Here is a 13934-nt window from a genome sequence, read left to right on the forward strand (position 1 = left end):
AAGAATAGTGTTTTTTTAAAAGAAATCTATGAATGATTCTTTCATTGTGAAGAATGCTAAATAATAATATGAAATTTTCCATGGCCAATTCGCAAATTTGCAGCTTTATTGTTCCTGTTCTGCATTTCACTTATTGTGAATAAACTTTGCAAAAGCGAAGTTCGGTGTTCCACAATTCGTTATTGTGAATTGGATTTTCGAACATACAAATGGATGTGCTGTATTTTGGTCTGTTCCATTTTTTGAAGGCATTCAAATCACATTTTCTATTTCTGTGAATTGATTTTTGATAGCTTCCTCTGCTAGGAATAGGGGGGTTGCAGCAAGTTTTTGAATTGAAAGAATCGATGAAGGTATAATAATAGGTTCTATTTCCCCCTAGAACATATGAAAAAGCGTTTTTGTTTAATCTAAAACTGCAATGAAAGGTTTTAAGAGGAAACCAAGAATTTACTTTATTTATCAGAATAATTCTACATAATTTTCACACAGTTACATTGTGTCAGTTAAATCCAATATATTTGTCTCGCAAAATTCGTCTTCTTATTTTGTCTCTTGAATTATGCATCCTTTTTTCACTTAAAATTTCACATTATATTGCATCCATCTTTAAAACAGCAAACATTTTACTTCGAAACAAAATAAAAATGGATGATCGAAGCAATTTCGAAGTTTTCTAAATCGATCGAATTGAAGAACATGCAATTTATTTCACGTGAAATTAAAAAGTTATTTCAATTCACTTTTGATCGAAATTCAAAACATGAGCGTATGTATTCGAATACTTTACAAATTCCATCTTAAAGGTCTGGAATAAGTAAGATTCAATCACACCGCCATCAGAAACACCAAACAGTTACACGGTTAGAGTGTAGAAGGTTTTCAATAGTCATTCTAAGATGTTCCAAACTTCAAATGCGACAATTAAGCTTGTTAATATAGCTTTTAATGTGGAAATGGGTCTCATCACTAAAAATGCTTATGATAATTTTGATGCATTTCAAAGAAACAATTAGTGAACAACGTTGAGTGATCGATGATCGTAATTCCTTATGTTCACAAAACTTCAAAATAAGCCTTTAAACAGAAGTCTTTATGCAAAATTGTAAAGTCGATCGAAGACGAATCGGAAACGTGGTCTTTCGTCAATAATATAAGCAAAATTTGTATAGTTCTTCTTGTGTAACGCACACCGTTTTGATACTTCACATCACTAACTTATCCTTAAATTTGTCTACAAGATTCAATATTAATAGTCAAGAAAAGACTTCACAATGACCCAAAAGTGTGACTGCAAAATATTCATCATTTTTGTAGTGAAATTGAATAATTCTTTGAAGTTTGTATTCTCATCAAAAGATGAAAGCGGGTTAGGGAAGGTATTATAATGGCACAAATTAAGATTAAAAAAATTGAAGAAGTGTCCTACAGATCTAGGCTCCTCGTGGTTATTGGATTTAAGACGAGCCTTGCTGCCAGGAAAACACGTACTACGCAGCTAGCAACTTCTACTTTGCACGTCTTTAGTGACGCCTCTTAGCGTTGTACCGGATTCTGTTTTCTGTCCTGACCAATTGGAGCACCGATCAGTTTTGTTTAAGCTACTAAGCTAGTTTTTGTTTAATAACGATTTGTGGGCAGCCTTTTCGTCCGCTATTGGGCAAAGGTTGTAAAAGAATTGTGTTTTGAGAAATTTTAAAAAGAAATTTTAAAAAGAAAAGATATATCACTTTTCCGAAAATCACAATGTAATAAAGATGTTCAAATGTTCGTCCTTTTCTAAGTTCAAGGTAAGTCTTTCACCCGTTCAAAAATCTTTAACTTTGTTACTTACCGAAATCTGTTAATACTTCTTTTCTATTATGAGAATGTCTATAAGTTATGTGTTTTAGTTTTTTCTAATAGAATTTAATTTTAGCTGTTTAAAATTTGCACTTTCATCTTATACGAGTATGTAAAAAAAAACAGTTTGTATTAATTTTAGGCTTAACAATAAATGAGTAGAAACGTTTGACTTTCATTGAACCACTTTTTGGAAAAATTAAGTCAACATTTAAGAATATCAACAAAATCTTCATTCAAATTTTAGATTTTAATATTTAACGTATTAATTACCTTTATGAATTTTGAAAGAATTTATTCGTTGTTCTTTGAATTGAATTTTTCTAATCACAAAAAAATATAAATAATATCCTTGTATAGCTAGTATTAAAACAAAATGTATTATCTGTACACTCACTTTTTCGAATGACAATCAAATTGATACTGATGCTAAAAATGTTTCTTTTATTTTTCTTATTAAAACTAAAAATATATTTGCAAATTTAAACACTAAATCTTTTAGTTAAATTACAGATATGTGCGTTAAAGAAAACAAATTGATTTAAAAAATGTTTCCTCGAAACTTTTTGTTCATTATTTAATGAGAGCATTACTTACGTTATATATATTCATATAAAAAAGTGTGTTTAATATTCTATGAGTATTTTAGCATTTTTGGCTTAACAAATTTTTTCAGCACTTTCCTACCAAATTACGTGATTTTCATAACTAATTAAAAAAAAAATACTTACATTAGAAAAATATATCAAAGGTAGGTTTACCTACGTACAAACCATTTTACATACTGTAGAATGTAGATACATGTTATTCTATTTATAGCTTTTAAACATTTTTATGACAATTAATAACTTATTATTAGCACCTAACCCATTTAAAGGTATTATTATTAAAGGAAATTAAATTAAATCAAAGCTTTTAAGCTCGAAGGTTTAAGAAAAATCTTCTTATCTTAATGTAAATCTAAAGGGTGGGACAAATACAAGCCAATAAAGCAAATATTATGTTTTATTTGTCTTCGAATTTTGTTCTGTTAATCTGTGTGAATTCTTTGACGTGTGGATTGTTCGAGAAAATGTGCCTTTTCAGAAAGAATGATTTTTTTCTCCAAAATCGTCCCATACTGCTAAGCTATAATGAAGTGAATAGCCTTAAATTACTGAGTCAGTAGGACATTTTAAGCAGATAATCCATGATCTTTCTGCAGAATTCTCCTGAGGCTAGTGTATGAAATGTTTAAAACTCTCCAATATGTAGCATACCAGTGTTACGAAGTTTTAACGCAAAACTAAAGCAATTAACTAAAGCAGAAAAAGCTAATATTTATTTTCAAAAAACGCTTATAGTGCACATTGCTCACCAAGGAAATAAGTTCTCAATATTTACCAACGCTGGTCACGCGTTGTTGCAATTAAAGTACTTAAGAACAACAAAGCGGTAGGACTTGATGGAATTTCCGCAGAGCTTCTACAAGCAGCTCCAATGTCATCAAGTGAACATCTTCATCCGCTCATAAAAAGCATGGACCACCAAAAGCTTCCCCCATGAGTGGAAGAAGGGATTTATCGTCAAGCCCCCAAAAAAGAGGAGGAATTTGCGTTCTACCTGCCGTTGCCAAAACGGTAGCAAAAGTCATTCTGGAACGCATCAGAGCACACCTTGATGCCACACTCGATGCCGAACAAACTGGATTCCGCGCTGGTTTCTCCTGTATTGATCATATCAACACTCTGCGGATCATTATTGAACATTGTGTTGAATATCGATCACATTGAGAAGACCTTTGATAACAGGGAATATATCTAGTTAGCTTTTACGGCGAAGGCATTTTCTTAAAGCAGCATATGATGGATCCAAGTGTCACGTTTTGCACGTTTTGAAATCCGAAGCGGAGTCAAACAGGTATATGTATTCTATCGCCAATATTGTTTTTGTTGGTGATAAGCGATGTACTACGCTCAACTACGAAGCAGAAGTTGTGGGGCGGAAAATTAATTCCGGCAAAACAAAAATGATCAGTCTCGTAACCCGACCATCTCAAATAAATATTTTCTCGCAACCGGTGGAAAAAGTGGAGAGGTTTCAATACCTTGGAAGTATCGTTTTCATCGAAGGCGGAACCGAACAAGACGTCATCTGCCGCATCGGCAAAGCAAATTCGGCGATCGGTAAGCTGTCAAAAATTTGGAGGAATTACTCCATCAGCTTAAGAACAAAGCTACGACTGTTTCGCACAAATGTCGAATCTGTGCTTCTTTATGGGTTTAGCACTTGGAAGGTTACCTCAGCCATAACAAGAAAGCTGCAAACTTTCGTGAATAGATGTCTTCGTAACATCCTAAGGGTTTTCTGGCCAAACCGTATATCAATTGAATCCTTCATAGAAGGACAGGTCAGGAACCTATAAAATCTATAATACAAAGACGTAAGTGGCAATGGATTGGACATACGCTTTGAAAAGGTAACGACTGCATTGCAGGGCAAGCAATGCAGTGCAATCCGCTTAAACAAGAAGGAAGAAGAGCTGGATGACCGAGAAGCACATTCGCAGGACAGTTAAGGAGGAATCAGCGTCACTGGGCAAGAGTTGGAGGAAGCTGAAACACATCTCCGGAAACCGTACATGATGGCACGTAGGCTTAGTAGAGGCACTATGCCCCTTAAGGGGTTCCCAACGGAATTAACAGATCTGAGGACCTTAGTAAAAGTAAAGTGTTCACGTGTAAAGTGAATCATTTTGATCTTTGAAGTTGTCAGTGTGAAATTAAATTATGATTTAAAAGAGACTACTAGATGACATACCTTTTATAATCCTACAAAAAGCTAGAAAATCGAATATTATACAAATTTAGAAATTGTATGCACATTGTTTCGTAGGTTGTGGATACTTTTTTTGTTCATATCTAAAGATACCGAATTCAAATAAATTTATTCTTATAATTAGATAATACTATAAAAATATGCAGAAAGGAGATTTTGTATTAAGGCTCCAACTAATTAAGTTTAGTCCTTTTTATAAATATTTTAAGTTCATTGTTATAAAAACTTCATAGGTCTTAAAAATTGTACTTCTATTTCAATCTATTCTCGTCTTTGACCTAAATTCCTTCCATTTTTGGGGCAAATCAAGGAATGAATTTTCAATTTTCAATAAAAAAGCAATAAAATCTGATCAACACTAATAAGAGTCTAATAAATAATTTCAATAAAAATTCGCATAGAAAAAGAAAAAGTAAAGACCAATTTCTTGGAGGTGAATACACTCGCTATTTGAATTTGCTATTAATGCAAATTTTTTTATTCAATTTGTCTTATACGCAATTTCAAAACGGCTTCCTCTTTTACAGACACTCAATAAAGGGTGTTTATTTTTTGATAACACTTTAAAAGAACTTTGTTTTTTTTTTTTTATTTACTTTAAAGATGAAAAAACAAGATTTTCTAAATTTTCTTGATAAAACTTTATCTATATTCACTACGCATTTCAGAATTGAAATATTATCTTAAATCAATTTTTTCAATTAAATCAATTGAGTTCTATTTTAAATTTCTTGTTAAAAACTACCTTCTATAAATATTTTCAATAATTATAACGATTGTATTAATGTTCATAATTTAAAACTTAAAAAACTGTCCAACAATAATCATATCCATGAAAATAAATGGTTACAATAATTTCCTTATCAAACAAATGTTATATCTTAAAACAAACACCCTATGAGCAATTTCATAATTTTTATTATTATTACACGTTTCTAAACGACTTATCTTTCTTGGGAAGGTGCAAATTTCGGGATTTCTTTGTATCATAAGAAAAATAAATGAGCAATGAGACTTCTAAATAGTTTATTAACATGTTTACAAATTTGGACACCATGTCGCATAATTTATGAATTCATTCATCGTTGTGGTTTGTGGATTGAATTGGGCTCCAATCAGACCACCGTTGTGTTTTTGTTGTTGTTATGTTTTTGGTTTTATTTATAGCCTGGACGTGTAAATGATCCGAGTTGGCATTTAGCTTGTTCCACCTTGTCCGTTATTTAATTGATTATAATCAAAACGACATTATTATCAATGATTGTTTTATTATGATTTTTTTTCAATAAATTAAACTTAAAATAACATTTGTTTTTCTTTTTTTAAAAAAGTAATAATTTACACTATAATATAAATAAATAATATAAAATTGACATTATGTTTTTTCTTTTTCTTTTTAAATTGAATAAATTAATCCGGAAATCCGGAAGTATAATTTTAAGTTAATACTTATGAATACGAAGGAAGTTGAGAATGATAGGCCATATAACTTGGATCATTTGATGATTGATAAGGATGATAATAACCAATATTATCAGATGTTTGTTCTGGAATTGGAGCTGGATCAGTTTGTATGGATCGTTTCCAATAGCTTCCACCATTTCCTTGTTCACCCCAATCGTCACCATGGTCCTCATAATGATGCTGATGGTGGGCATGTTCAACATAGACAACCTGTATTTAAAAAGATTTATTCTTTGAAGTGAAAAATGGACAGGCACCAAGGATACCATGCAATTATTTAACAATAACTGAGGGTTGTTTTAAAAGAGGTTTTAATAAGTAAAACATGCTATAAAATAAAGGTTACAATTATTTTAATATTAAATTATTTTGTTTTGTAACATGCTAAGTAGTTTATGAGTTCTTAAACATGCGATTTTCATATTTTATTTGTACACTAAACTCAATATTCATGTATATTATATGCAAAATACGAGTACATTTAAAGACTACCATACCATAAAATAAGAATATTATAAACTTTAATGAAGTAGTACGCAATTGCCTTGAGTTGGAGCAAAGAATCTCCTTATGAAATGATAAGATTTTCTTAACTGAAATAACTTGGTTTTTAAAAAGAATGATAAAACTTGAAAATTTTGTGATAGATTTCACTTACGAATAGGAATTGGCTTTTATCTTAAAGAAGTAAAATTAAATGTATATTCAAACTTTTAATATAAAAAATGTGGGTTTCCAATGATTAAGCTACAAAATATTTGTTTGATTAAAAAACAAATATTTGTTTTTAAAGACTTAAAAAACAACTACCCAAAATTAAAACACTTACAGCAAATTTCTTGACAAAGTTCTTCTAGTCCCCAAAACTTGGTTTTATGTTAAAATAGAATTTAATTGATCTCTAACTTATTTCTTCATCAAGTGCTCAAGCTTTAGAACTCGATTTAATAGATTTTGTTGGTCTATAGGATATTTTAACTCGGTTCAGCAATGTTTTTACTTCTTCCCAAGGTCTAATTCTTATATTAATTGTGGTTAAGAATTAAATTTTAGACCACAAGGCCATCTAATGTGCAATAGTAAAATATTTAAAGAAAATAGATGTATAAATATTTGGACGGTTTGCCAAAAAGTCATAAATACTAGCTGCATAATGTAAAATGTTGTGGAGGCTAACAGCTTGATAAAGTGTAAGTTACACATCCATTTAAACATATGGAACTATATACATAAATAAAATATATGTATCTATGTATATAAATAAAATAGAAACCAATTACTTTTGACCTTTATTCATTTGTCAAAATAAATATAAAAAACAGCAATCTTAAACGAAATGCATTAAAACACCACAAAAAAAAACAATTTGTATTAAATCCTAAAATAAATGTCTGCTAAAACGAAAACTGATAGATGATTTAAATTTGGTTTGTAAAATGTCAGAATTTTGAGTCAGAACGAGCTATGGGGTGCTACAAAAATATCAAAAAAACACATTGGAACCAGCGTTATCACTTTACTTCAACTGAAGTAGATCTACTTATTTTTTTTTTTTTTTTCAAATAAATAAAAATCTACTTCTTGCTCCGCACCATCATCAAAATATTGAAATTTAATTAATTTTTAAGTCTGTGTTTCTACCAACTTCAATTTTAATACAAATAGACAGAATTTACTCCCATTTTCTCCTTATCGCTATTGTATTTAGTCTCAAAATTGTCTAGAGAATTAAAAACAGCTTGATTATTTGCAGTGAGGTTCCGTTTTATGTATTCTGGTTTAACCCTTGTCTAGATTTTAATCAAACATGACATTACGATGGTAGAAAAGTCGAAAAAGTGTGTCCAACGAATTTGTCGGTTTGTCTGTTTTTTTTTTTTCAAACTAAAAACAACAGTTAGGTTAGTTTAGGTTATAGTGGCTGTCCAAGATGGAAACGGACACACTAAGGTCAGTTTAATGGCACATTGTGATACCACATGAATCTTGAAGCTTCCTCCTAAGCTCAATGGAACCAGTTTGAGTCCCTTACGAAACGTGAGAGGCTGATTATGCGATCTGCTTAGAGAGAGCAAGCACCTTGAACTTAACTTAACTTAAATCCAGTGTTGGCCAGATGTTTTTTGTGACTTGACATGTGGTGATGTTGTTCCACCCGGTGCCTACAGCGTCTTGCATTAGCAACAGTTTACAAGGGTAGCGATTGGTATGCCAGTACGTTCCAAACGTGGTAGGATGGGCTGTACTGTACCATTCCTGTCGAGTTCATCTGCCTTACAGTCTCTATGGCCCGGCCCCAGCAAAGGTGAATATTAAACTGTTGTGCCATCTTCATTAGGTATGATTGACAGTTATGGTCTGTTAAAGAGTTTGTAGAGACAGAGTCCAGAGATTTGAAAACGGTCTGGCTATCTGAGAAAATACGGATATCAGAGGTTGATATCACGTTTTCTTTAAGCCAGGACAAGATTTGCTTTATCGCAAAAAGTTCCGCCTGGAACACGCTACTATGATTGGGAAGGTGGAATGATAGACTTAATTTTAGTCGTTCAGAGTACACACCTCCACCAACCTCCAAAAATGGATTGACTCATCCTCCAAGAATGTCCTATCCTCCAAAAAAGATTTGGGAGGTATAGAAATCTGGAAATTTCTGTCGAATTGCAGGGGGATGGTGTAGTCTGTGTGCAAAAACAACAGTAGTTCCAATACAAATTTGTACGGTCAAAAATCGATAATTCGATTTTTTTCAAAAACAAACCGATAGATTTTTTTTCAATTCTTGCTAAAATTTGTGTTCTTAGTTTGGCTTCTTTCCATTTTGTTTTGAAGTTTTCTCAAGAACCATTTTCTCCGCCAAAAAAAGTAATTGTTCTTATTTTAAATACTATTTTTTTTAGAAATTTGATATCTTGAATATGGGTCATAATTTTTTACATAATTGAAATTCCAGATGTCTAATAATAAGCTCAAAACTATTTACCAAAAATATTTTTAAACTAAAATTCAAAAACGATTTTCAAATACAAATTTTAAAAAATTAATTTTTCTTGAGAAATCAAATGGCATTTACAATTATGAAAACAAATTTTTTGCAGATATATTTTAATTCTTAAAATACAGCAAATAGTTTTAAACAGACAATATGAAAAGATATTTCCAAGTTGTCCAAAAACAAAGATAAAGGGTTTGTTGATGTACTGAAATTGTATTACGTTTACAATAACTATTTCTTGTAGAACTCGTCCTTTGCAATCAAAATATCCTAAAGCCATTTCATTTGGCAAACACGAGCCAAATGTTTCATTAACATATTAAATTATATAATATGAAGGTTTAAATAATTCTAGTTTTTTTTTATTGAAATAATGTAATTTAAATATATGTAGAATAATATGAAAAAGTTTAGTTTTGAAATCTACCTCCATTTTTCTCAATCTACTTCACCTTTTTCCTAAAATATAGTTCCTCCTTTTATGAGAAGTGGTAACGATGATTTGGAACTCAGTTCCTTTTGACTGAGATCAAAAATTTCAAGAACTCGAAAATAATTTTAAACCGAATTCTATAGATATGATTAGATTTGAATAAATGCCCGAGTTCAAAATATTTTATAATAATGTCGATAACGAGAGAATTACTAGATCAATTTTTAATTTGTTTTAGGACTTAGTCAAGAAATTGTCGGTTAAAAAAGGGTTGAATTTACGGAACGAATTTTTTCTCCTGATTATTATTTTAAATTCAATTTTTCAACTTATGTTTAAAAAATCGGGTTTGTTTTTTGTGACATGTAACTTAATTGATTGATAGACTACCATTGTACAATATGAGATGATGAAAAGTTTTCTGACACATCTGGAACTGGCCAAACATTTTGTATCCAGAGCCATCACGTATGAGATTAGGTCTATGTCAATCCAATTCGTGAAATTAGAGACAACACACAGCCACATATAAGTTGATTGGTCATGGAAAATTGTATAAAAAGAAGTTGGGTGCTTCAACCAGTGGTAACCATTTGGTTTGGTACCGGTTCAATTGTCTTTCTTTTCTTTTTTGACATGAAAATAAGGCCTTTTATCGGAAAACTCTTTACTTCACTTATTTTATAGTCTTTTATAGTTAGATTATGGTTGGCAACTATCTTAAATAAAAATTAAAAATTACGATTGTATGCCTATTAAAATTTATCTCAAAACCATCAAGAAAACTTTACAATAAAAAGGAAAATTAGAAAAATATCAAACTTTTGATAGCATAACTTCCATTCAAAAACTCAATATTATAATTTCTTACAATAATTAAATAAAAAATAATTTTATACAAGAACATTTTAAAATGAAACAAACACCATTTCCAAAATGATTATAAAATATTAATGTTATACCTATATTTACTATTTGGTTAGAATTAAGCGTGTAAGTTCTCGATTTTGTTTGTTTTTTATTTTGCATTTAAGCGCTTTCGATCATTTTTGTATGATATTGTATTATTTTTTAATATTAATGCCAGTGATAATAGTGCTGAAATGTGCATATTTATGTATAACAAAAAAAATATTAAGTGTTAAGTTGGTGGGGTTAAAAAATAATTTAAAAACAATAATATGTGAGTTTGTAATCACAAATACTGACCTTTTGTGGAGCACCTCCTCCTCGTTTAAGATCAATCCAAAATCGTGCGATATTAATTAAAAGACCCACAGCTGCTATGGCCAAAAATTTAATTTGCAGGTGAGTTCCAAGAATTTTAAGCAAAAGTTCAATTTTTGCTTTCAAAAATCCTCCAAGCAATGCTAATTTCATAAGAGCCTTCCTCTTCTTCTTCTTTTTGCCACGAGTTACTGTGATTTTTTTTTAAATACGAAATAGATAAACTTTAGTTTGTTTTAAAAAAATATGACGAGAGTTTTAAGGGGTTAGTATGAGACTTAGGTTTGAAAAAAGTTAACGTTATTGTATACAAACATGCCATAAATAACACTTATGTTTTTAATATATACAAAATAATTTAATTTTGGCATTTTTATACAAATACATAAAGATTTCTTTATAAATAAAATAAATAAAAGAACTCCTAAGAATAACAAAGTGAAAGAAATACAATTTTTATATATTTGTGTAAATTTAAAATCTTAGTGAAATATAAAGAAGAAAAAGAAGAAGAAAAATTGAAAAATAAAAGAGCTGTAGAAGTGTCACATAATTTTCTGTCATGTCAAAAAAATACTTTACTTACAAAATACTTCTGTTCATGTGTATTTTATTTTGTGTTGCATTTAATTTAATATGAATTTAATTAAAAAATGTATAGTTTAATAGAAGCTAGTTCATGGAAAAGAAAAACAAGTTTTTTATATTCAATTTCAAATAAACACCAACAAAGATAATTATAAACAGTTTGAGAAACGTGTGCAGAAGAGTCTACATTATCTCACCGTCGTCGATAATATAGTTCCATGCATGACACAAACCATTTTCAGATCGTATCCCGAGGCACCAACCTACGATATATAAAATTAAATAACCAATACACGAACCACTATTCTAAATTCATCAAATTTATCTTTCTATATGAACATTTATCTGCGTGCTGTTTTGAAAAAAAAATAAACCTCACTCGATGAACTGTCAAATATATCAACGAAGAAGAAGTAAATTTAACCGCAGGCATTTCCCCACTCTACACCCTAAGGTACCTTCAAAATTGGTCTACCATATTTTATCGGACGTTTAATTTTCTTTCTTTTCCGTTTCCTTTTTTTCTTTCGGCCTTTTCCTTTTACCACAACATATCCATGATCGTCATCATCATAATCTTCGGCTCCTTCAAGGAAGTCTCCCACATAAGACCCCAGTAAACTGAACACTGAATGATCTTGTTCATATTCGTAGCTATCTTCTTCGTAGTCATGTTGATGACTTTCACTTACACCCAATAAAGCTGGAATAGCTGTCAACATGGACTGTTTACGTTTTTTGGATCCTTTCCTCTTCTTTTTCTTCTTTCGTTTACGTTTCTTTTTTGCACCATGACCACCATGGCCAATGTCGTCGTCGGCGGAACCTTGAAGTAACAGAACTTGTTGTGGTCTGGCTTCAGGTTCTTCATCTTCTTCGTCATGCCACTTTTGTGGCTGTTCGACAGGATTTTGTAGAAGAAATATCGAGGATGGTGTAATTGATTGAACATGACCTTCATAATATTCCTCGCTATGCCCTTTATTACCCTTCTTTTTCTTTTTCTTTCTTTTTTTCTTCTTCTTCTTCTTTTTTTTCTTTTTACTCCCTTTCTTAAGCTCACCTTCAACATCAACAAATTCGTCACTTAACTCAACATCTTCATCTCGGTCCACATCAGAGTAGTATTGTCGTCCTAGGAATCTAAAACATACAAGACAGTTGTTTCAAGAGAATGTTTATGAAGTATTTTTAAAAACAACTCACCCATCAAATGTATACGCAAGATAGTCCTTCATATAATTTGTTCCCAATTCGATTCTCTTCAAAAGTGTCGATGGCTTTTCTTTGGTTAAATTTTCTGATTGGCTATAGCCTCGTCTTTCCAGTGTAGCATTGAACTGTTGATCTGCTTCAACTGAAAAATGTAAACATATTTAATAAAACATACTAGTTATGTTAACATACTTATTATAATTTTATTTAGATTTATGAAGAGGTTAGAAAACGAAAGAGCTGATGTCCAAACTTTTTTCTAAATTGATGTTTTTTAAGTAATTAAATTCTTTTTGAAGGGCGCGTAGATTTATTTAAACTAAACATTTATATCTGTCTGCTATGTTGAATAAAATTTTAAAACATGTATTTTATTGCTATTATTTATTCGAGCACTACATTTGCACTTATTTGAAAATACCAATGTACAAAAAGAATCAAGATATTCATGACAAAATACATAATAGTGCCAATGTGTGATGCATTAACAACAAAATACGGAAAAGAGAATTGCATGCACCACATCGATTATGTTACTTATTCCGTTGCTATAGTAAAAGTTTAATAGCACACACTACTTGCCTATTACACGCTGCGTACTCAACATAATAATTATATATTATAAGCCTGACACACATTCCAAAACCGCAATGTGATGCTTCTTATCATCTTTGCACATCTCTCTATTCACAAATCCATTTAATTTTGTAATAAACACTAAACATTTTTTAACATGACTTAATATGGATATCTTCGTTTTTCGATTGTTACAGTTGTTGTATTTATAATATAATTTATCAAAGGTATGTACCTTTTAATTTCTGCCATTCTGAGTCTAACTGATCACTCCATAAGTTTAATATCCGTCCGGATTGCTGCCGCGCACAACTCCATGGTTGTGATTTTGCAGGGCAGAATACTATATCTATGTATGGCGATATTTCTGAAATGACAAAAACAAAAACAAAAAGGGTTAAAAGTCATTTTCATCAGAACTTAAAAAAATAATTAAAAAAATAGTAATTAAATTATGAACCAGGAACAAAAATGAGAGAAAGTATAACAAAAATGAAGAACAAAAATACAATTCCAAGTAATGAGCCGAGAACTAAAGTGCATATAGGTGAAAAAGATATGTTTCTTCTGAGTAGGTTCAACATTCGGGGCCACAAAAGATTCCTAAGTAAAAACATTCATTAATTTTGTAGGAAAATACTTAGCGTAACAAAAGTGTGGTGTGTTGTTAAAATTAAAATGACGAATAATTAAAATTTATTTTTGATGGTATATTTTATTACATTGGTTATTTAAAGTTTTTTAGATTTTTTAGCTATACATTTTCATGGCCTAGTA

General features: G+C 30.6%; 1 protein-coding gene across 2 annotated transcripts in view; it reads right to left on the reverse strand.

Annotated features, from left to right (window-relative positions):
• Nucleotides 1-5917: 5917 nt before the first annotated feature.
• Nucleotides 5918-13934, reverse strand: part of LOC129945910 (uncharacterized) — a 28380-nt gene continuing 20363 nt past the window's right edge. The window contains exons 2-6 of one of the 2 annotated variants that reach the window (XM_056055879.1): nucleotides 13393-13524; nucleotides 12573-12723; nucleotides 12430-12509; nucleotides 10761-10969; nucleotides 5918-6303 (exon numbers count right to left, since the gene is read on the reverse strand). In XM_056055879.1, coding sequence (XP_055911854.1) covers nucleotides 6109-6303; nucleotides 10761-10969; nucleotides 12430-12509; nucleotides 12573-12723; nucleotides 13393-13524 — 767 coding nt within the window. In that variant the 3' untranslated portion in view covers nucleotides 5918-6108. Of the gene's footprint in view, nucleotides 6334-10760; nucleotides 10970-12429; nucleotides 12510-12572; nucleotides 12724-13392; nucleotides 13525-13934 lie in introns of both variants that reach the window. The other variant, XM_056055878.1, reaches the window with a different exon arrangement.

This window comes from Eupeodes corollae, chromosome 2, assembly GCF_945859685.1.
Source record: "Eupeodes corollae chromosome 2, idEupCoro1.1, whole genome shotgun sequence".
Taxonomy (NCBI): Eukaryota; Metazoa; Arthropoda; class Insecta; order Diptera; family Syrphidae; genus Eupeodes; species Eupeodes corollae.